The 24732-nt window shown below is 44.2% G+C and overlaps 1 protein-coding gene across 8 annotated transcripts in view; it reads right to left on the minus strand.

The window, feature by feature from the left end:
- Nucleotides 1–18005, minus strand: part of TTLL11 (tubulin tyrosine ligase like 11) — a 277747-nt gene extending 259742 nt beyond the window's left edge. For 3 of the 8 annotated variants that reach the window (XM_033427260.2, XM_033427259.2, XM_033427258.2), the window contains exon 1: nucleotides 17396–18004. In XM_033427260.2, the coding sequence (XP_033283151.1) occupies nucleotides 17396–17824 (429 nt within the window). In that variant the 5' untranslated portion in view covers nucleotides 17825–18004. Of the gene's footprint in view, nucleotides 1–17395 lie in introns of all 8 variants that reach the window. The other 5 variants (XM_049710769.1, XM_049710768.1, XM_033427261.2 and 2 more) reach the window with 3 other exon arrangements.
- Nucleotides 18006–24732: the final 6727 nt, after the last annotated feature.

Here is a 24732-nt window from a genome sequence, read left to right on the forward strand (position 1 = left end):
CTAAATAAGATCTACTTTTCCATCTGAAGTATAACTGGTGACTACTTTCAGCTGTTTAATTTTTTTTTTTGGCCACACTGCACCACATGCAGGATCTTAGTTCCCCGACCAGGGATGGAACCCAGGCCTCCTGCAGTGGAAGCATGGAGTCCTAATCACTGGACCACCAGGCAATGCCCTACTTCCCACTTTTAAAAAAATCCTTCATTGGTATTAGTGCACTAGTTAAATCTGAAGTTTCATATTGTAGTTCAATCATCTGATGTTTGTCTACTGTGCCAGAGTATTTCTGAATTCTAAGTTTAAGTCAGTAAGTACTTCATTAGGATACCACGTAAATATTATGTAACAACTAATATTCATTTGTCCTTAATAATCCATTTGCTGTAACAAATTTGTCGTTGAAATGGAAATAATGTATTGACTAATTTAATATCTTTTTCCTTAAGGAGGGGACACCTTTTTCTAACTCACACAAAAGGACAGTATGGGCCAGGAGTGATCCTGGTTCAAGCACAGGGACGGTGTCTGATTGTGTCTTTATTGCCAGTGCCTTGCATGGGGCTTGGGGCTCAGGAAACATTCAACATATATTTGTTTTGTTTGTTTGTTGTTGTTTTTTGCAGTACGCGGGCCTCTCACTGTTGTGGCCTCTCCCGCTGCGGAGCACAGCCTCCGGCCCAGCCGCTCCGAGGCATGTGGGATCCTCCCGGACCGGGGCACGAACCCGTGTCCCCTGCATCGGCAGGCGGACTCCCAACCACTGCGCCACCAGGGAAGCCCCAACATATATTTGTTTAAATGAAGATCTTCAAGGCCTCAGAATTTAAAATCATATATGTATGCTTTACTTCACTGTACTTTCTAGAAATACTTCTACACATTCTAATGGAACAGTAATGCATACGCTCTTAGAACAGTCCTAAGCGGCCAGCTGAAGCTTATTAAACTGTCACCCAGCAGGGACCATTTGCCTCTCCATTTGTTCCTTAGACACAGAACACTTTTTCCCAATAAGAATGTCTTAGGAGTCAGAAGGTTTCACAGTTATAACATACCATTAGAGGGACATCTTTGCAACCTGCCTAGAGAAAAAGCCCAGTAAGATGGTAAGGCTTTACGTAGGTAGTTTCAAATAGAATCTGAGATTCCGTAAGAAAGGAACAAGTGTAGAGGCTAAAGAAAGCTATGCTATCATGGAAAGTAAACCTGGCCGAAACCTAAGGCTTGCAGGGGCTGACAAACAGCTGGCTCTCTATTTCTGGCTTGAGCTTCGCAATGCCAGAGATAGGATGAGTTCACTGCCTGGAATGCCTTTATGTCATTTCCCTTTAAAGAAAACGGTCACAAAAAAACAGCGCTAGAACCATTACTGATTACACAGTTCAATTCAATTAACATTTGCTGAATGCCTTCTCTGTGCCAGGCATGAAGGACTCAAAGATGAATAAGACAAGCTCCTTGCCACTCTGAATACCTTATAGTTTAGGGGAAGAGACAGACCATCTCAATCAATAACCTTCTCCACCCAGCACCATGCTGTCCCAGGCAGCACCGTCTCTCCCCTGGGGTCTACAATAGCATCCAAACTTGCCTCTGCCTCCCTGCTGGAACTCTAATCTATTCTCTGTAGGGCAGCTGGGGTGAACTTTTTAAAAGGTAAGTGTAATTATCTTTTTCCGTGTACACAGGCAATGGTCTAACCTCTGCATGTGGTCTGGCCCCTGAATGTCTGCCGGCAAGGCAAGCATCACATTGGAAACTCCCATATCAAGCCAGACCATCTGCAAAGCCATATCCTCAGAGGGTGAACTAGAAGAAAATCTGCCTTGTCTTGGCCGTGGCTCAGGAAGGGGAAGGAGAAGGAGAGGAGTCTCCTCCCTCAGAGCACCGTCATAACACCTTCTTGACGCAAGCCTGGAGTCAGAATTCAGCTACGCCAATAACCTAAAAAGCCTAAGACCTAAACTTTAGTTTTAAGTGTTCTGGGGTAGTAGAGCCCTCTGAAGCATCTGCAAAAGATGAAAATCCTCCCTTTAAGCCCAAACCTCAAAGAATTATCAGAGATTAAAGTTGCAGGGAACACGAGCTCACTACCAAAAAAAGGTCCAACAAACACCTAACTCATTACTCCAGGAAGAGAGAAGAGAAAGACTGGGTGACCGATAATACTGAAAGAGAAAATAGATGAGAATTTTCCAGAATTAGTAAAAGATAAAAAACCTCAGAGACAAGAATCTCAGCAAATCCCAAGCAGAACAAATAAAAAGAAATCCTCACCTAGGGAGTCATAATGACTGAAGACATCTAAGACAAAGAAAGGATTTTAGAGGCGGCCAGAAAGAAGAACACACTTTACGAGCAAAAGAAAAAAGCAGACTGAGAGCTGACTTCTCAACAGCAAAAATGGAAGTGAGCCAACAGTGGCATATCTTCAAAGGGCTGAGATCATAAAACTACCAACTTAGCAATGTATGTGCAGCAACACTATCTCTCAAGAGTGAGGGAAAAACGAAGGTAATTTTGGACAAATAAAAACTGATAGCCTATTACAAATAGTCCCTTACTAAAGGAACTTCTAAAAGATTACTCCAGGAGAAAGAAAATGATCTCAGAAGGAAGGTCTGAGTCATAAAATAGAATAATGAACAAAGAAAATGGTAAACATGTGGGTAAACCTAAAATACACCGAGACTATGTAAAATAAAAATAAGGTCTAAGTTGTGAAGTTAAAAAAAACAGGATAAAGTAAGATAGAAGTAAAATATTGGACAACAAAAGCACATAAGTCAGGAGGGATGCAACCACAATGAAAGCATCCTAAGATCCTTGTCTTGTTAAGAGGAGAGTGAAGATACTAACTTTAGACTTTGCAAAATTATATACATATTACATTTTCTAAGATAACCAGTAGAAGAATAAAAACAAAATGTATAACTTCCAGACTAGTACAGGGTGAAATGGAAAAAGAAAAAACTCAATGTAAAATGATATGAAATCCATAATCATACAGGGAAATGTAAATATACCTCTTCAAGTAATGAATAGATCAGACAAAAATATTAGGACTACAAAATCTGTGGAGTGCAATCCACAAGTTAATCTAATGTACATATGTAAAATATTGCATTCAGTAACTAGAGAATACACACTTTTTTCAAGCACACATAGAACATGACCATGTATTAGGCTACAAAGCAAAAAAAAAAGGAAAACAAAATGAAGATGGAGGGCATGAGGAAGGGAGGAAAGAATTAAAAAAGGAAGAACATCCTTTAACCACACTGCAGTTAAGTTAGAAATTAATAATAAGTAGAAATAACCTCATATGTTTAGAAACTCTAAAAAGCCACAGTTCAAATAACCCATGGGTCAAAGAAAAAATTTTCATGAAAATTTAAAATACATAGAACTAAAAGGTGACTTTTTTAATGCTACATAGTAAAACTTGTGGGTGCAGCTAAAGCAGTATCTAGAGACAAGTTTGTAGTCTTGAATGCTTTTATTAGAAAAGATGATAGGCTAAGCATCCAACCTAATGTCAGAAAAAGAACAGAATAAACCTCAAAAAGTTGAAGAAAAGAAGAGCAGAAAGCCATGAAATAGAAAACAAAGATACAATGGAGATGGATCAATAAGCCAAAAGTTGCTTCTTTGGAAAAACTAATCAAATTGAGATCCTTGAAGAATGTGTAAGTTAGCCAAAGAAAGGAAGGGGACATTCTAAGTAAGGAGAAGGAAAAATATGAACAAAGGTAAAGAGGAATGGCACAGCACGAAGGTTCAAGATAACCACATGCAGTGCGATGTTGGCAGTAGATAAAGTTCAAGGCATGGAATATGTGAAGTGAGTCTAGAGAAGCTTAGGGCCAAATGTTAATTTAAAAATATTCAACCGTACCAGGTATTTATAGGCTAAGTACTTTACATGATTATACCTTTTTATTCTGGCAACAAACAACTCCATGAGGTATGACTGTATTATGCCTATTCTATAGATAAAGAAACTGAGGCTCAGAGTAAAATTTTCCCAGTGTTATACAATGTGTTGTTTCAAAACCATATCTGTGTGGCTCCAAAGCCCATACTTTCAACTGCCATATGCTGCACTGCATCACTGCAGGGCTTCATATGGAGCCTCCATAATAAGCCCTAACTTTATTCTTCAGGCAAATGTTTGAATTTCCACCCCCACCAAAAAAAGAACTCCCTCTTTATGATGAAAGTTTGGAGTGCTGTTACAGCTGCCACTACCTTATGCCACCAGGGAAAGATTCTGTTAGACACAGGTGTCCAAGGAGCCCATGTACCACTGACAGGCAATCTGGCAACACAGAATTAACATGCAGAATTAACAGGGGCCCTTGATTGATTTAAGTTCCTGAAACATATTTCCAGTTACTACCCAGGAGATAAGTACTGTTCAATGATGAGAACTGGATAAGCATATGGTATTTTTTCAACAGATTTATTGAAGTATAATTCACAGACCATACAATTCACCCATTTAAATTGTACAATTCCACATTCTTTAGTATAGTCACAGAGTTGGGCAACCATCAACACAATTGATTTAAGGACATTTTTATCACCCCAAAAAGAAATCCTAACTAACAGTCACTCCCCACTTCTCCCATCAAAAGCCTCCCTCACCCCCAGCTCTAGGCAGCCACTAATATACTTTGTGTCTTTATAGATTTTCCTATTCTCGACAGTTCATATAAATGGACTCACATAACACATGGTCCTTTGTGCCTGGCTTCTTTCACGTAACACGCTTCTAAGGCTCATCCATGTTGTAGCATGTACCAGCATTTCATTCCTTTTTATGGCCAAATACTATTCCACTGTATGGATAGTCCACATTTTATTTATCCTTCAGCTGATAGGCCTTTGGTTGTTCCCACTTTTTGTCTATTGTGAATAATGATGCTATAAACATTAGTGTACAAGTTTTTGTGTAGACCTATGTTTTCAGTTCTCTTGGGTGTATAACTAGGAGTGAATTGCTGGCATGGGGTAATTCTGCGTTTAGCATTTTGAGGAACTGCCAAACTGTTTTCCAAATGGCTGCACCATTTTACTTTCCCACCAGTACGAAGGTTCCAATTTCTCCACATTCTCACCAACACTTACATTATCTGTCTTTTTTATTATAGACATCCTAGTGGGTACAAAGTGGTATTTCAGTGTGGTTCTGATATTCACTTCCCTATTGGCTAATGATGGCATATGACATTTGAACACAGCTCTTAATGTATCCTTTTTTCATACGAGATATTTCTGACAAAAACCTAAGAAATAACCTATTGAGACTTCCAGCAGTTTCTTTGCTCAACTGTACATAAAATGTTTAAGTCTTAGCTCATCTATAGAAGAACAGGGATGGGGTAAGGAATCAGATGCAGGGAGAGGGTCGACGATGGGGAGAAACTCAAACATGTCCACTGAATACATTATTTGAAAATTCAAAAGTGGCTTACATTTTGATATGGCTATCAAATGTAATGTAGATGTAATGACTACACCAAAATAGCCATGTCAAAATGCCCTGCTCTGAGCTAGGCACTGATTATTAGAATTAGATTTGGTAAAGACAGAGAGAAGATTCATTTATTTCACTCTCTTCCCCAATATTTGTCATTATATTCTTCAAAAGCAAGCACTTACAGGAACCCTCATACACTGTTGCATATTAACTGCTACAACTTTTTTGGAAAGCAATTTGGCAATACATTCCAAAGCCCTAAAATGTATATGCCCTTTAACCTAATTATTTCATTTCTGGAAAGTTGTCTTAAATCAATGTGAAATATAGGGAAAAAAGTAAACCAAAAATTTTTTTCATAGATGAATCAATCTAAACATTCAATAATATGAAAATAAATAATGAAAAATATTTCACTGAGATATATTGCAGTAATTAAAATGACATTTATGAAAAATTTGTATAGTGTGAAAAATGTTTAAATTATAATGTGGGCATTAATGTTAATATAACAAAATTATATCAGCTTTGTAAAATATAAAAATGTATGCCTAGAAGAAATACTGAAATGAAATCCTTCAAAATAAAGTCATTGCAATACTGAATCATTATGATGTACACCTGAAATTAATATTGTAAATCAACTACACTTCAACTTAAAAATAAAATACACTGATTAAAAAAAAAAAGAGAATCCCACCACTGCAAAACAAGCACTATAAATATTTAGGAGTTTGAATTGTTTTTTAGTTACTAATAATAACGTTTCATTGTTTAATTGGGTTTTTAATTAAATATTAAAACCTTTAAAAAAACAGTCATTGCATCTCAGTGGTGGGATTAAAAATGGGTTTTTCTATTTTTTATAAAATTTTAATATTTTAAACAATGTACAATGATTATTATTTTTTTAATAGGTGTGTTTATTTATTTATTTATTTATTTATTTATTTATGGCTGCGTTGGGTCTTCGTTGCTGCACGCGGGGTTTCTGTGGTTGCGGTGAACGGGGACTACTCTTCTATGCGGTGCGCCGGCTTCTCATTGCGGTGGCTTCTCTTGTTGTGGAGCACGGGCTCTAGGCGCACGGGCTCAGTAGTTGTGGCACGTGGGCTCAGTAGTTGTGGCACGCAGGCCCAGTAGTTGTGGCTCACGGGCTTTAGAGCGCAGGCTCAGTAGTTGTGGCGCATGGACTTAGTTGCTCCATGGCGTGTGGGATCTTCCCGGACCAGGGATCGAACCTGTGTCCCCTGCATTGGCAGGCGGATTCTTAACCACTGCGCCACCAGGGAAGTCCCCAAGGATTATTTACATAAGTGATAAATGTGGTTTTAAATAAAACTAACGGCCAGGCTCAAAGCCCAGTCCTGCACTGAATGCCTTCAGTAAACACTAATTTTCAGTGGTCTTATTTCTAAGGGCCAGGAAATCATACTCTACTTAGAGAAAACAGTATGATCCACTGTAACAAGACCTGGCCTGAGAGCCAGGACACCACCCTCGAGTTCTGAGCTGTGTTTCACTTAACACCTTTGAATGGTGGGAAAGTTGAAACAGACCACATACTTAGTGCATTCTGACTTTGGAATACAGGTTACATATGTTATTAAAATGGGACACCAAGCGTACAAAACAAGTATCACGATGCCCCGTGTGACAGAACAAATAGTGGTGGGGATTCATACCCAAATCTAACTCCACACCACACTGACATCTGTAAAACAGAAATAACAAGGTCTACCATGCTTACTGCACAACGTAAAAGTCAACTTAGATAAATATATGTGACAGTTCCACATAAAATATCTAGTTCCTGGAAATGTAAGACTCTAAGGCCCTCCACACTGCCTCTTAATTCTCCAGGAGTTTAATATTACCTGAAGTCAGAATTGCATGTTTCTTCTGCCCTCTTAAGCTAAGTCAATAATAAATAAAGATTGCTTTTAGTAAGTAGCAAGAAAAAAAATGTTTTAAATTATAATAATGTAGATTATGCAAGGCAAATGATTATTAGATGTTTAAATATCAACAGGGGGAAAAGATTTACAACACAAATGAGACAAAAAGTAACTACTCATAATATTTACAAACCAATAAGAAAAACATAAACAAACAAAATGCAAACATAAACAACCCAAAAGATAAATGAACAAAAAGACATTTAGGCATCTCACAGATGAAACAGTACAAATGACTAAAAATCGTATACAAAAAGCCAAACCCGTAGGGGCTTCCCTGGTGGCGCAGGTGTTGAGAGTCCGCCTGCCGATGCAGGGGACACGGGTTCGAGCCCCGGTCCGGGAGGATCCCGCATACCGCGGAGCGGCTGGGCCCGTGAGCCATGGCCGCTGAGCCTGCGCGTCCGGAGCCTGTGCTCCGCAACGGGAGAGGCCACAACAGTGAGAAGCCTGCGTACCGCAAAAATAAAAGCCAAACCCTGATGACAATTACAAAAATGTAAATTAAAAGCACATATTTTTACCTATCAGTTTGGCAAAGATTTAGAAGATTAATAGTACACAGCATTGGAAAGGATATGCATGGATGAGCACTTTCAAACACTGCTGGCGCAAACTTGACAGTAGCTATCAAAATACAAAGTACACGTATCCTCTGACCCAACAATTCCTAGGAATTTATCCTACAGAAGCATTTGTACACAGTGATGTTTACTGCACCATTCTTTGTAACAGCAAACAAAAAATATGGAAACACATCCGTCAATACGTTTTATGGTGGTATATCCATCGAATGGACTCTTTGGTTGTTATTAAAATGAAATGAATCCGTATGTACTAACAGAGAAAGATGTCCATGAGGTATTGCTAAAGAAAAACTTGCCAAATACCATATATATTGTACAATGTCAGCATTTAAAATAAAATGAAAATTGTTTCTATTTCTATTTCTATACTATATATGTATCTCTTGCATCTCTACATATGATGTGTAGTTGGTGGTCATTAGTGGGATGTTTTGATTCTCCTCTTTACACTCCCATGGTAGGACTGCATGCCCCAGCCCCTCTGAAGTTCACCATGCTATGTATCTTGCTTCGACAAATGAAATGTGAGCAGAATCACCTCGGGGTAGAAGGCTTAAAAGCCATCGCAGAATGTTTCACGTTCCCTTCCTCTCCGTGACTCACTGAAGCAGGTGCTGCGCTGGAAGCCTGGGTCTCTGAATAACCAAGATGGCGGGAGCCCTTTCTCGCCCCACTCCCACGCCAAATATCATCTACCCCCTAGGTGGGAGCAAGAAAGAAACTTTTGTTGTAGCAAGCCACTGATAGTTTGTGGTTGTCTGATACTCCAGCACAATTTAGTGGTCCTGATACATAGAGGAATAAGAAGAAAAAAAAAATCTGGAAAGATACATACCAAACTGCAATCTTGGGGTTACCCTAAGAGAAGAATGAGAATGGGAGAGGGGAAGGGCAGGAAATGGGGGTCAGTGGGACTTTGGGGTTTTATTTTACATATTTGGGAATTGTATAAATTTTCATAAGCACATATTGTTTTTGGAATTTGAACAAAAGTTATTTGCAAATAATCTAAGATGTCCAGAAATTTTTACATTGTTGCTTTTTAAAATTCCAATAACCACAGTTCTGACACAAACAAAATCCCCCTGTGACCATAACGAACAAAATATGAAAACTGGCCTTTGTAAGAGTTGTAGGCAGAGAGACTGAAGGGCTTCTTTGAAAAGTAACACTATACTTAGGGATGACAGCACGCGAGACAAACCGCCCTATTCTTCCAGCTCCAATAAGGATGCGAAGGTTTTTCTCAGATGACATAGAAGCAGATGGGGGAACAGAAGGAGCTGTCAGCAATGCCTGCCAGGACTTAGGGAGCACTTATAAAAACTACTAAATAAGGGCTTCCCTGGTGGCGCAGTGGTTGAGAGTCCGCCTGCCGATGCAGGGGACACGGGTTCGTGCCCCGGTCCGGGAAGATCCCACATGCCGCGGAGCGGCTGGGCCCGTGAGCCATGGCCGCTGAGCCTGCAAGTCCGGAGGCTGTGCTCCGCAGCGGGAGAGGCCACAGCAGTGAGAAGCCCGCGTACCGCAAAAAACAAACAAACAAAAAAATTACTAGAAAACGGTTTCAAAACACCCAGAGAAACAAACATGTACACAAATGGCAGCCGAGGCAGCTGTTAAGGCAGGGCCCGATGTGAGGTGATGCGGAAGGAGAGATGTTAGTCCATCTGGAAGAGAGAAACAAGACCATCGTTCTCTCTGACAAAACCACAGCCTTCGTGGCGGGATCTCAGGGAGTGACTGCGCTGCGGAGGAGCAGCCATGTGGGAAGCGGGGGCTCCAAACTGATTAAAGCAACAGCAAGGTTATTTGCCTGTTCACACCAATCAATTTTCTATTATAAAACTGAATTAAGATGTCATAGAAATTCATCGGAGGGAAAGCCAAACCAACAGGTATTCGTACTTTAAAGCACCGGGCACTTCAAACGTTTTCAGAATTAATCCTCACAAGCCTACCATGTTTTTATGCTCATTCTTAGAGATGAGGCACCTTTGGCTCAGAGAGGTAAAGGAACTTGTCCAGGGTCACAGAGCCAAGATTCAAACCCATGCCTGGCGTGGACTTTGCAGGGTCAGTGGGGAGGGCTGCTTAGGGATGAAAGTAAGGAGTCAGCCCAGGGAATCTGCTTCTCGTCTATATAGCTAACGGATACATTCACATCAACAACCTCCTTATTTGTTTTATGAACACAAAAGTTAAGTACTGATGTCACCTGAAGAGCTAAAATAAGTTTCCCATGGTGACATATATAGTTAATATACCAGAGTATGATGAGACAGGCACCAGGTCCAGAATAGAGGCTTTAAAAAATTCAATTAAGGGGCTTCCCTGGTGGCACAGTGGTTAAGAATCCACCTGCCAATGCAGGGGACGCAGGTTGGATCCCTGGTCCAGGAAGATCCCACATGCTAGGGAGCAACTAAGCCCATGCGCCACAACTACTGAGCCTGCGCTCTACAGCCCGAGAGCCACAACTACTGAGCCCACGTGCCACAACTACTAAAGCTCGCGTGCCTACAGCCCATGCTCCGCAACAAGAGAAGCCACGGCAATAAGAAGCCCGCGCACCGCCACGAAGAGTAGCCCCTGCTGGCCACAACTAGATAAAGCCTGCGCACAGCAATGAAGGCCCGATGCAGCCAAAAATAAATTTAAAAATAAAATAAATTTAAAATAATTCAGTTAAACTCGTGAAACCTTGAAAGTATAATTGATTTTAAAAGAAAAGAACTTTAAATCAGTGTTATTTAAAAAATTTTAAACCTAAGCTACATCACGTTGACATTCATGCAAAAAATGTAACTGTAACTCTCCATTATCCTGCAGAGGTCTCTGGGTGCTTTTGTTATCTGCTGTATCCCAAGAACCCAAATATAGCCCGGCACAAAGCAGGCCTCAAAGTATTGGTTAAATGATTCAAATGAGCCGGTCATGTCTATTTAACCAGTAACCTATATATGCAGATGAAATTCTATACTAGTTGTTCTCTAGTTTAAAAAAATATATAGATCAAATAACCAATGTCTATAGTTATCCAACAGAAGGAAAAGTAACCTTAACTGAATACAGACCATGTGCAAAGCACTGGGTTAAGGCAATTTACATACATCCCCTCATTTAATCTCACAAGAATTCTGCAAGAGGCATCACTAGCCCACCGATACAGACGAAGAGTCGACGCTCAGAGTGGTTCTGTGTGCGGTACCCAACTGGCTTGGTCACACAAGTAATCAGTGGCAAGGATTTTTAACTCATCTGTCTGAATTCAAAGTCCACGCTGGCTCCGGAACACAATACTTTCACTCTAGAGAAGCCACTTAAAGGAGTAGCCAATTACCTTTACGCTATGTTCTTTTCAAGGAACAGATTTAAAAGAAAAAGAACATGTGTGACTGAATTTTTGCACTCAACTGCTGCCGACACAAAAGCAAACTGGAGAACGCTAAGAAAATCGAGGCTATTTACAGCAGACGGCCTGTTTGCATAACACAGAGAACTGCTCTAACAATGTTAACACCTTAAAAACCCATATTTTGATTTGTCGTAGTTATAGAACTCGAATATGAGCTCCTGGAATTTACTGTCTTTTAAAGGACTCTAAGGCATTAGTGTGGATTCTTGAAGCTATTACATATATCGTATAAGAGTGGCAGTGAATTGTGACTTTTATGGTGTGACAAGCTTAACTTGCAAAGGAAAAATTCTAGTGGACTAGGCGTTAAAATAACGTGTCTATTGAAGGCGAACATTTGATGGAGTAGGCTATAAACCGTCCCTAAAGGTAATGCTGTTTTCAAAAAATGGAAAGTAAATCTCGAGATGACTATCATTAAAATAAGAAAGGGAGGAATGTTAAACTACACAATTCTTCATTTTCTAATCTGCCTTCTTCCCCAAAGAGTCTGAGACACAGCAGTTCATGCAGCAGGCTCACATCCTGCAGAGGAGCAAGGCCACTCGGCAAGTCAAATGCACCAGAATCTCTTCTCCCTCGTGGGCAGCGATGAGATAGGATTTGCAAGGTGCAGACACCAAATGCTCCCTCTGCCAGGCAGGATATGTTTCAATGTGTTTTACTTTAAGTCCTGTTTGCAATGTCACCCTCCTGGTTCTAAGTGACACCACTGCCATTTCAGAGTTATGAGTCAGATGAGGAATTGGAGGGCTAAGAAGTGGAGGATGATAAAACATACTGAAAAGTGGGCTTGGGAACAAGACAGACTGTTTGAACCCTGACCCTCCCACTTACTTGCTGTGCCCAATTCAGTTTCTTCAATTGTTATCTGGGAATAATGAAAATAGAGTAACTCCTTGCAGGGTGGATTTTAGCAAAGGATTAGCAAAGAAGACAGTATAGGATTGCATACTGGCTACAAGCACAGGCCCTGGATGGCTCGGCCCCTTGTTACCTGTGTGAACTTGGGCTCACCCCTGAACTAACCTCCTCTCAATCTCAGTTTCCTCATCTGTAAATTGGAAATGATAAGGGGATCCACTTCAGAGGGTTGCTGCGAGGATTAAATAAAATAATCCATAATAAACATTTTACACAAGTTTTAATGAGTATAAAGCACGTAGAACGATGCCTAGCACATAATACGGTATTTCATAAACAGTAACTAACATAGTACAAGTTATAAATAGGATGACAGCATAAGTATATATATACGTTCTGAAGAAAGGCTGGATACATTTCAGAAAACAGCACTTGATTTGGACACTCTCAGACAAAGAGTTCACACTGTAATAGATCTTGGGATGGGGCTTATGCCAACTGTTATCAACAAAGGTCCCTCTATCAAATCTCTCAGTGCCCTCGTTCGCGTCAGCTGGTGTCCATGGTACCACTGCGCACAAATACACAACCGACATCTCCAAGGAGGGCAGCTCACAACAACAGCGGCATCTATCCTCCATGGTGTCTTTTCCCTAAGGTTTTCTCTAATGAGGGTGTCAGAACTGCAAAAAGAATATACAGGAGAGGGGGAGAGAGGCTCACACGATTGGAAGAGGACCATACAATTCCGTAAATATTTACTGAACATCTACTATGAGCCAGGAACCATCCCTCTTCACGTTGCAACTTCACGGTGACTCTGTAAACATGATTTTGCTCTTCTAGAATAAACTTTCGTCTTACCTACAAGTTTACAGAGCTAACATTTGTGAACTGTCCTTTGAGAAACAAATTTAGCATGGTGGGCACCATTGCATTAGACCTGACTGGAGTTACAACTGACAACTGAATCATTTCAGAGAGTTGGTGTGGGGCCCTTGAGACTGACAGAGTGGGCAAGGGAAGCTCGGTCTATATATGGCAAGAATCTGAGATTATATTCAGCCAGAAGTGCAAGCCTCTCAGCATGGCCTTCGACGTCCTCCAACCTGGCTCCTTCTTCATCTCTCTCTGCTCTCCACACACTCTCTAAGCCACCATCACCCCATCCTGCATATAAAACCGGGTCTCCCTGCCTTTGCTCCTATTCTGTATGGAATGCCATCTACCCACTCAACTCCCAGGCTGGACTGCAATCTTCTGTATGCATGTCTATCCCTGGAGGGCAAGGAGGGACTTGTCATGTCTATGCCACCCCTGACCCAGGGTCCGCCAGTATCAGCCAGTGGGGAGCAGTGGGAAGGGCACAGAATGGGAGGCTGGTTTCAAGTGGAAACCTGTTTCAAATGCTAGCTCTGCCCCTTACCAGCTGTCGGACCTTGAATACGTTAACTTCTGTGTACTTCGATTTCCTCCTGCGTAAAATGGAGACAAAAGGGCATTTACTTTATTGGTTGTTGGGAGAATCAACTCCTTGGCTATAATGTAAAGCACTTAGAAGAGTGCCTGGCACGGGGGAAGAGCTGTGGAAGGCTTCATCACAGTTGCTGTTCAGTATCATTGTTATCGTTACTGTCATTAAGTGTGTGCAGAAAAGAGAAAAGTGCAGAAAGAAGGGAGATTGTGCCCTGCAGCTGAGCAAACGTCTGAACTCCCACGCTGGCTCAGCGCTGTCCTGCTGAATAGCCCGATGGTGGAGCCCCTCACCACTCACTCGCAAAAGGAGACACAGAGCTTTCACACTGGTTGGTGCTCGTAACCTTATTTCTTGCCTGGGCTGCTGCCCAACCCCTGCCAAAGCCAGCCAGCTAGGGACTCCCAAATCCTGCAGTGACAGCACAGCATGACATACAAGGGACACTGCAGCTCAGTTCCTTGCAACCCAGCCCCCAGCAGACTTCCTGCTCCTAGAATATCAGTGCTGAGCGCTAGAGGTGACCTTTTCCAACAGCACCCCTGTAACAGATGGGGAAACTGAGGCCTGGGGAGGCTGTGCTTACATTTTGTTAGTACCCAGTTTACATATATGTTAATTGTCATGCAGCCAATTTTGTGGTAGGTACTAAGAATACCATGACCATTGTTTAAAGCTGGAAGGAACTTCAAAGTTTACCCAGTCTGGCACTTTTCAAACTCCACATTCTATGGTGTCAAGATGAGATGTGAGCTCTGTTGCAAGTCATTTATTCATTCATTTATGGATCACCCGCCATCTGCTGGGCATCAGGGACACAAGTCAGACAACACTCCTGTCCTCGGGACCTCACAGACGAATAGGGAAGCGGGACTATGTAAATAATTACATGTCTAATAGTAAAGTCTTGTTGTGAGTGAATTATGTTTTAAAATATACTAGAATGAGCATCTCCACTTACATGCCAACATGCTTTCTGAGCAGAACATGCAGGACTGGGGCTGGAGGAGGCAGTTACAGGTAGCGCCCTGTAAACTGCTCACCCCACCGGGTTCACCTGTGCAAGGGCCACACACAGACTCACATTACCATTATGTGGCTACAGCGGTAAGGAGACTGGGAACCACCGACCCAACCCCATTTGACAGACAGGCAAACTGAGGCCTAAAGAATTTAACTCACTTGCCAAAGTAGCACAGCAGATAAACAGAAGACGCTTAAGATTCTGTAGTGGCTCATGCAGGCTTCCAAAAAAATCCACATTCCACAGTGTAGCACATGATCTGACCCCTGCTCACCCCTCCTGCCCCCTCTCTCACCATTCTGCCCCCCACTCTATGACTCAGCCCTACTGAACTACCTGTGAAGCCCCAAATGCACCTCTGCTTGGTCCATCCCACTCCCTCGGCCAGGGAGCCAAAGTCGACGACCCCTAAATAATGCCAACTCATTCTCAGCACTCAGAACTCAGCTCAGGGCTCTCTCCTCCAGCACCTGGCCCTGACATGGCCCCCCTCTATCTCCTATAGCATGTATGCCTTTACAAAGAGAGAGAAACGCTCATTCCATAAGGTGTTCATCCAATCAACACCTCTATGTGCCGAGCACCTGAGGATATGGCAGTAAATAAAATAAAGGCCCCTGCCCTCATGGAGCTTACATTCTACTGAGGGAAACAGACAATAAACAATACAAAATATAATGTCACTAGAGTTCAGTGCTATGAAAAAAAAAATAAAGACGAGTGGAGGGATATTGGGGGAAGGCCTCTTCAAGGAAGTGGCATTTGATCAGCGATCTGAAGTAACAGAGTAAGCCATGCCAACAGCTGGGAAAAGAGCATTTCAAGAAGCAGTAGCAAAGGCCCTGTAACTACTGCAATGATTTCTTTACTTGTGTCTTACCTCCTACTGAACCTGGAGGTCCTTGAAGGCAAGGGTTACATCTTAAGCATCTTTGATTCGCAGGGCCCAGTATCCACAGTGGACACTATGGACACTTACGGAATGAGTGAATGAAGTTGGCCCAGCACGTGTGATTGCTGATTTCTGAGTCCGTGTGGCTCCATCACTTGAGATCTGGCCAGTTTTGCGTCTCTCTCCTCCCCAGGGCTAAGCTAAGCACAGGCTTGGGCCAATCAGCCTTCTTTAATTCTGTGGCCTGGTCTCAGTTCCTGGATCCTCCCTTCATTAGGACTATAGTACTCACAGGCTCTCCAGGTTTATATTGTTCTGGTGCTCATATCTCTGGTCTGGACCTGGGACCCTGTCCCGAAACCCAGACACCTAGTACTGGGAGCCTCCCTCACTTTCTCCAGGTTTCATAGGCATCAAAGTCCTCCCCTGAACCCCAAGCCCCAAGGCTGGGGGGCCCTGACCCCTGGAATCAGACTTCGCAATGGCTAACACCTCCCTACTTGGAAGTCTGCCCTGCCTGATTCTTGACTGCCCTCCAAACCACACGACCCCTTCTGTTGCGATATCAACCCTCTGACCTCATCAATCCTTTCTGTGGCCACCTCTCTGCATGTTCCAACTTCATTAAACCATTCCTGAACTTCTACTATAACTAAGACCCAGGGCTAAGGACCTGCGTCCTCATGTTGCCTGCTACAGATCCTATACCATCAGCAGACCATCTGGGTCCAAGCCTCCAGATTCGACTACCCCAAACCACAATCCTGACACTCCCAAAAGCACATTAAATAACCTTAGGTGCTGCAAATAAAGTCAAATGGCTTTATCCACTCCGCCAACTGCAACAGATATCTCTGGATGTCACTGGTGCTTCATCCCAGCCCCCACCGGGTCTAAAATGAGTTCAGGGACAAATAACCCACTCCTTCATTCACCCTTTCACCCACCACTTCCTGACACCTGCTATAAGCCAAGCCTTGAAACATAAAACACAGTGCCTACACTGATGACAATGATGCTAATGGTGATGTGATGGTGATAGTGATGGTGGAAGAGAGAAAGGAGTAGTGGTAAGGTTAGTTACCATTTATTGCACACTTGGGCTATACTACAATAAGCGGCGAGTCTTCTAATACTAAGAAAACTATGAGATAGGTTTTATTAGCCTCACTTTACAGAGAAGAAAATAGGCTGAAGAGGTGAAGCAACTTGCTCAAGGTCACAGAGCTAAGTGGCAGGGTGCTGAGACCCTAGTCTGCCTGCCTCCAAAGTACAAACGGTTCAACCGCCCCAAGGGTCACCCAGTAAATGCTAAACAAATATAACTTAAGGAAGAAGTGAAAGACAGAGAGAGGATCCAGGCCTCCGGGGACTCAAAAACTGGTGGAGGGAGCAGACATATAAACAAATATCTACCATGTGGGAAGGCCAGCGCTGATGGCTGGAGACCATGGAGCTGGAGCGGAGCTGCAGGGGCGCTAGAGGAGGGAGTGGCTAACTTGACCTGGAGGGGTCTAGAGCCGTCTTGAGGAAGTGACTTGGGGGCTAGGCTTTGAAGGATGAGCAGTTTGCGGCTGACAAGCGTGGCGCACAGCAGGAGCTCGGCCCTCAGACCTGGCCTGGGCCGTCCGTCTCCTCTGAGGTCGTCCAGTCCACCCCCCTGTGCCCACGCGGCCGGGCCGGGCCTCACCTCCTTCCACTTGAGCTGGCGAATGCTTATCTTCAGGGCGTCCAGGGAGGTCCTGGCCTTGGAGCTGTCCACGGTGACAGGCCGCGGAGAGCAGTACTCCTCGGACCGGTCCGAGCTCCGCTTGCAGCTACGGTTCTTGCTCCTGGACTTCCCGTGCGGGTAGAGGCCCTGCGCCGACACCGGCTTCGCCTGGTACATGGGCAGCGTGGACGGCGGCCGCGGTGGGGCGCGGGCGTCGCCCTCCTCGGCCGCGCGGGGCTGCGCCGGGGTCGGCTCCTTGGGCTGCTCCTCCCCCGCCTTGCCCTCCGGCTCCCCGGCTGCGCCCGGGTCCACGCGGACCTGTTCCTTCGCCGCATGCGCTTTGGCCGCGGCCACGGCCTCCGCCTCCCACCAGGCCGCCAGCTCTCTCTCGGGTCTGCCTCGCAGCATGGTGCTCAGGGCCGGTGCCAGCGCCAGTGCTGCCGCCGCCGCCGCCGCTCCGCCGCCCCGGCCCGCGACCAAACTGCCGCCGCTGCCGCAGCTGCCACTCGCTCCCAGCCCGAGCCAGTTGCCATGATTTCTCAGGCTCCGGTTGACAAGGGCAGTCGCCGACTCGGGACGGGGCGCGGGAAGGGACAATCGCCGACCCAGCCCCGGCTACCTCATAGGCGAGGGTGCTCACGTGACCGTGCCTGTCGCAGAGGAGGCGGCCATCTTGGAAGAGGGCGGAAGCGGCCTCTGCCCGCCCAGCCGGACAACCCGCTGGCGTTCTGAGCCCGCGGAACTTGGAGGGGAGAGGTTGGAGCTTGAGGGCAGAAAGCCGTTAGGCGCTTGCGGGGCTCGTGAGCCCAGGGGCTGGGCCGGAGAGGCAACAATTTCAAACACGAAGCCCACTTTCTCCCACCCCGTACACACTCACTGGGATAACTCCCGGTCTGTTGGAGGAGGCACAGCCTCACCCGTTCTAGGCAGCTCCACCATCAGGAAGCACCTCAGTCTGATGATGGACATGACAAGTCCAAACTCTCAAGGATTAGCTCCCCGTTTGAGGAAATCCCTTTCTGGTCCTGGGAGAGCCCCAGACTGAGAGGGGAGACACGTTTCCCTGTTCTCAGGGAGCTCCCAATGGCATAGGGAGGCCGTGGAGAAGCCTGCAGATTCGCGGTTGAGGACATTAACCAACGCTTTTCATATTGTCATTTTAAAAATTATGGTAAGATACACATAACATAAAATGTATCATTTTAACCATTTTTAGGTATAGCCTTCAATGGCGTTAATACATTCGCATTGTTGTGCAACCATCACCACCATTCATTCGTCTCCTGAACTTTTCCATCTTCTCAAACTGAAACTGTACCCATTAAACTCTTAACTCCCGTCCGCCCTCCCCCAGCCCGTGAACTACCCGTTCTCCTTTCTGTCTATATGAATTGGATTATTACCTCATAGAAGTGGAATCATACAATATTTGTCCCTTTGTGTCTAGCTTATTCACTCAGCCTAATGCCTTCATGGTTCATCCATGTTGTAGCATTATCAGAATTTCATTCCTTTGTAGGGCAGAATAGCGTTCCATGGTGTGAATGGACCACATTGTATCAGTTCATCTGACAATGGACATTTAGGTTGTTTCCACCTGTTGGCTATTGCGAATGATGGTGCTATGAACATGAGCACACAAATACCTATTTGAGTCCCCGCTCTCCATTCTTTTGGGTTGCCATGTATTTTTAAAGCCAACCCAAGGAGAGGGCTTTCCCTTATCACCTTAGGGAACCATATTTGTTCTTTCGGGGAATGGGGGTGGGAGGATAGAGCACCCCACACTGAGGACAGTAGCTGTGACAGCCCACAGTGGTGAACTTTGCCACACTCTGCAGATGAAATAATGATACAAGAGAGGAAAACGAGAGGAATCACAAGGCAGTATGCAGTTAAGTGTCAAATGAGGCAAAGAGTAAGAAGAAAAATTAGGAGTTCCACGAATGGAGGATTTACTGTAAATTATAAAGCTAGATAAAACTTCATATAAGAGATAGAATATAAACTGAGTCTTCAAGATGGAGTAAGAATCAGCTAGATAGAAAGTAGGTGGGGGAACTTCCCTGATGGCTCAGTGGTTAAGAATCTGCCTGCCAATGCAGGGGACATGGGTTTGAGCCCTGGTCCGGGAAGATCCCACATGCCGCGGAGCAACTAAGGCCATGCGCCACAGCTACTGAGCCTGCTCTTTAGAGCCTGCGAGCCACAACTGTGGAGCCTGTGCTCCACAGCTACTGAAGCCCGTGCGCCTAGAGCCAGTGCTCCGCAACAAGAGAAGCCACCGCAATGAGAAGCCCGCGCACCGCAACGAAGAGTAGCCCCCACTCGCCACAACTAGAGAAAGCCTGCGTGCAGCAACAAAAACCCGACGCAGCCAAAAATAAATAAATAAATTTATTTTTAAAAAAAAAAAAGAAAGAAAGTAGGTGGGGTGGTCATTCCAGAGGCTGTGGGCACGGCAGCGTGTACAGTCATGCAGTTGACCCATGGGGCCTGAAAGGGGCTGAAATCCAACTTGTACTCTGCCTGCCTAGCCTCACCCATTGAGGCTTTGTCCACCAGAAAGGAGCACCTTTGCTGATTGGTTCAAAGGCTCCCAGGGCTGAAGGAAGCCCTGTACTGAGAGGGAGGTGAGGAAAAGGTACAGTACAAGTAAATTTAAGAAGGGGATAAATTATGGTGATCAGCTTGAAATGTATAGAAATATCAAACCACTAAGTTGTGTACCAGGAACTAACATAGTGTTGTAATTCAATTATATTTCAAAAACAAACAAACAAATTCATAGAAAAAGAGGACAGATTCGTGGTTACCAGAGGTGGGACGAGGGGAAAGGTAAAGGGTTTGGCGGAGGGGAAATTGGATGAAGGCAGTCAAAAGATAACAAACTTCCAGTTATAAGATAAATAAGTACTACGGATGTAACGTTGAACGTGACACATATAATTAACACCGCTGTATGTTATATATGAAAGTTGTTAAGAGGGTAAATCCTGAGTTCTCATCACAAGAAAAAAATTTTTTTCTATTTCTTTAATTTTGTACCTATATAGGGTGATGGACGTTCAGTAAACTTACTGTGATCAACACTTTGTGGTGTATGTAAATCGGATCATTACGTTGTACACACCTTAAACTTATACACGGCTTATGTAAATTATATCTCAGTAAAACTGGAAGAAAAAAATAAAATTTATTAGTCCTGTAAAAAAGGGGGGATAATCATAGGCTTTTCTAGCAGACTAGACCGGTGGAAACACAAGCCTTAGAGGAAGGGTGAGCAGGAGGCGAGGCCCATTGGAGCTCCCTGTCAGGTCTTCGAATGCTGTGCTGACCTCTGACTTCTCAGGAAATTCTAACGTGTGCTGGTGGAAAATCCAACCCCACATGGGACTCCTCACAGGGGAGCTTAGTTACGGCTGTTGCGGAGCAAAGAGCAGGTGAGAATCAGGGACCAGGACCACCTCCCAAAATACACAAATGTATAAAGAAGTAGGTCTCTCCTTTTCCTTCACACACTCACCACAGCTTATAGTCAGAGTTTTACTTGTTTGTTTACTTATAACGGTCTGTCTCACCAGAGTCCAAGTGCCAAAAGTAAGGAGTGTCCTGTTCTAGTTGACCATATCCCAACACCCAGTCAGTGCCTGGTAGACAGTAGGCATTCAATAACCATTTCTTGAATGAATGAATTTGCTAATGATGAATAAACAAACGAATGAATAAATGAGCAAGCGAATGAATGAATGAATGAACGAATTAAAAATTAAACTCAGATATTCAATAATAAGAAAATACATATGCAAATTATAGCAAATGTCAATGACAGCTTTAGCCGCTTAGGATAAACAGTATCCTGGTGATATAACATTAGCGAACTGGTGCAAGCATCGTAATCACAACGCTTAAAGACTGTTCTGCATAAACAGGACCTGGAAGAAGATAGAGACAAATGAGAACAGCTGTGGTGCTGGAGACATGCGATCTTGGTTGAAATTTTCCCTCTTGGTTTTGGCAAACTGTATCGACCTGGAGGCTCTTCCTACCTTTGGACCCAGAAATTCATCCCATTTCTAGAGGTTTCTGCTACGATCAGAAAGGCAGACTAAGCTTTCCGTGGTAACCTAATATCAGTCAGAAACCTCTCTGTCCCAGGCACTGTACTAAGCATTTTGCATACGTTGTGTCATTTAAGCTTCTCAGCGGCCCTGGGATAAATCCCGTTATTCGCCACACTTTACAGATGGTGAAGGAAATCGCCGCTCAGAGAAGAGAAGTCACTTGCTGGAGTCGCACAGTTTGTAAAGGCAAAGACAGGATTCAGACTCAGGGTGATCTGACACTAGCACCCAGCTCCCAACACCCACACTACCCCTCACACCAAGCCCTTTGTTCACAGAAATAAGCCACGTATGTTTAAACATAACTGAGTCCATATATATGTATATGTATTTATACCTAAATATATGTACACACTAATTCTCAGCATATGTGGATTACATGAAAATTACATGCAGAGAAAATCTCTGGGTTCAAATATGCCAGTATATTAATAGTGGTTACTCTGGATGATGGAATTGAGAGAGACTATTTTCCTTTAAACTTTTCTGTATTTTCCCAAGTTTCTACAATGACCATGCATTGTTTTGATAACTGGAAAAATGTAATTTTTAAATAAAAAATGTTTCTTGATTGTTGTTTTGTCACTTTTATAGCAAGTCCATTTCCGGGGAAAGGGACAGGAAGGGACAGGGGACAGGGGTGTGGGCAGCTTTTACTCCCGTTGGTAGGTTCTGCCCTGTTAGCATCAGAGGCTGCCACCAGGTGGCGCATGAGGTCCGGTTTTTGAAGCGGCTGAAGGAGGATGAGGGGCAGGGGAGGTCCCATGGCAACAAGCATCTGAATAACACCCAGCAGCTCCCACCCCGCTCTACTTGCAACCACACACACTTTTGCACCTCGTACGCGTTTGCCAATGTTGCTCGCTCTGCCTGGTGCATCCTCTCACTGGCCCCGTCTGCTAAGTGAGCTGTTTATTCTTAAGGCTCAGATCCAAAATCTCCTCTCCTTAGACAAGGTGTGATAGAGCTCCTGGGAGCACTGGAGTCCCTGGAGTGAGCATTCTTAATGAGTGAGCAAAAGGCTTCATGTGCAGTTCTGGGCCAACTGTTTCTCAAATAGGTGGTATCTTTTTGAATGACAATAATAGCCATTCTTCACTGAGCACACCTGTATGTCAAGCCCTGTTGCTATTCTAGCATTTTAATTCTCCCAAGCAACTCTCCAGGGAGAAAAGTACAATCTTCCCCACATGGCTGGGTTGGAGTTTGTGTTCTTCTTTGTGACCTCAGGCACGTCTTATAATTCCTCTGGCCTCTAGTTTCCTCATCTGAAAAGTGGGGTGAAAATAGGGGCTTCCCTGGTGGGGCAGGTGTTGAGAGTCCGCCTGCCGATGCAGGGGACACGGGTTCGTGCCCCGGTCCGGGAAGATCCCACATGCCGTGGAGCGGCTGGGCCCGTGAGCCATGGCCGCTGAGCCTGCGCGTCCGGAGCCTGTGCTCCGCAACGGGAGAGGCCACAACAGTGAGAGGCCCGCATACCGCAAAAAAAAAAAAAAAAAAAGTGGGGTGAAAATAGGACCTATCTCAGAGTGCAGTTGTAAAAACTGAGTTGAAATAGAGTTCCTGCACGTAGTGGTCTATGAGTGTTGATGATCATTACGGTTCCCATTTTAGAGGTGAGGGAACTGAAGCTGAGACAACAGTCACATAGTGAGTAAGTGACAGAGCTGAAGTCCAAAGTTCAGCGCATCCAGCGCTAAGCCCGAGTTCTTTGCATTCCGCCATTCTATCATGCTGTCACCTCCTGGTAGGTCCTAACCCACTGAGAGGCCCTGGCCTGGCCTTGTGCCCTCTGGGCTTCCATTTGCCCCATGCCAAGTGAGGAGGTTGGCCAGGATGCTCATAAAAAGTATGACATTTTAATAAATTGGTGAAGAAGATGGTGTGGAAATGCTGAGTCTTGGGGTCCCGGCTCCATGCACCATGCATCTGTGCCATCAGCCTGAAACCTAGAGAATGGACTTCCTGCTTCCCTTGCTGGACTCTCATGTCAGCCCCCTGGAGAAGAGGAGATTCTATCTGCAGGTAATAGAATAACGGCCAGGTTTGTGCAGCTCTAAGCTGGAAATAACATAACTGACAACATGATGCCATCTTGCATTCTTCAAGTGCTCGGTGCAGGCAGAAAATAAACACCACATTTCAAATTACTTTTCCTTAAAGGTCAAGAGAAATTGAAAGCCATTGCACTCTTCTAACAACAGGCTTCTCTTTTGGAGAGCCGTCAGGGTTTTAAAATATTTTATAAAGCAATCATCTGTATGCAATCCAGATGCCTCACCCCAGTCAGGAAGCGGGGCCTGTTGAAGTGTATCACTGGAGTTCTACTAGGAAAAAAAAAAAACAACACTACCAAGAATTCCATCTTAACCCAACTTTGGAAAGCAATGTTTTAAAAAAGATGAAAGAAAAGAAAGAAAGAAAGTAAATAAGAAAGAATGGAGGGAGGGAGGGAAGGAGGGAAGGAAGGAAAGAAGGAAGGAAGGAAGGAAGGGAAGAAGGAAGGGAGTGATGGAGGGAGGGAAGAAGGAAGGAGTGTGGGAGGGAGGAAGGAAGGAGTGTGGGAGAGAGGAAGGGGAAAAATAAATCCCTGATGTTCCCAAATGGCCTAATGTGAGAAGAAATCCTTCTCCTGGCTGGTTTAGGGGTGAATTAAGGGAGGGGATTTCCTTCTGTTTTTGGAGCCTGGCTCCTCCATTTCCCCCACCCCTCCATAACCAATTAACCACCAAGACCCATATTGACTTCCATGGAATTTATCAAATGGATGTTGAAAGAGCTTGAAAGATGTTTTGCCGTTTTCCAAAAAGGCTGGTTATGAGAGCTAGACAAGTGATTGCAGCAGCCCTGTGGTCTCTTGTGTTGAACCTGAGTGTAGGTATCAGTCAGCATAGGCTATGTTATGCTGCAGTAACAAACATTCCCCAAATCTCAGTGACTTAACAGAAAAGTCTATTTCTCACTCACCACATATCCAGGGCAGGGGCTCTGGACATAGTAGTCACTCAAGGTCATAGTCTATCAGAAGCTCCATTCTACCATGTGCTTCTATGACCACGATGGGTGGGAAGAAAGGGGACATGGTGACGTACACACTGGCTTTTAAAGCTTCACTTGAAAGTGATGCATGACAGTTCTGCTCGTACACATTGACCAGAGTAAGCATAACATCAGAGTCAGAGAAGACAGGCG

The sequence above is a fragment of the Orcinus orca genome, chromosome 6, assembly GCF_937001465.1.
Source record: "Orcinus orca chromosome 6, mOrcOrc1.1, whole genome shotgun sequence".
Taxonomy (NCBI): Eukaryota; Metazoa; Chordata; class Mammalia; order Artiodactyla; family Delphinidae; genus Orcinus; species Orcinus orca.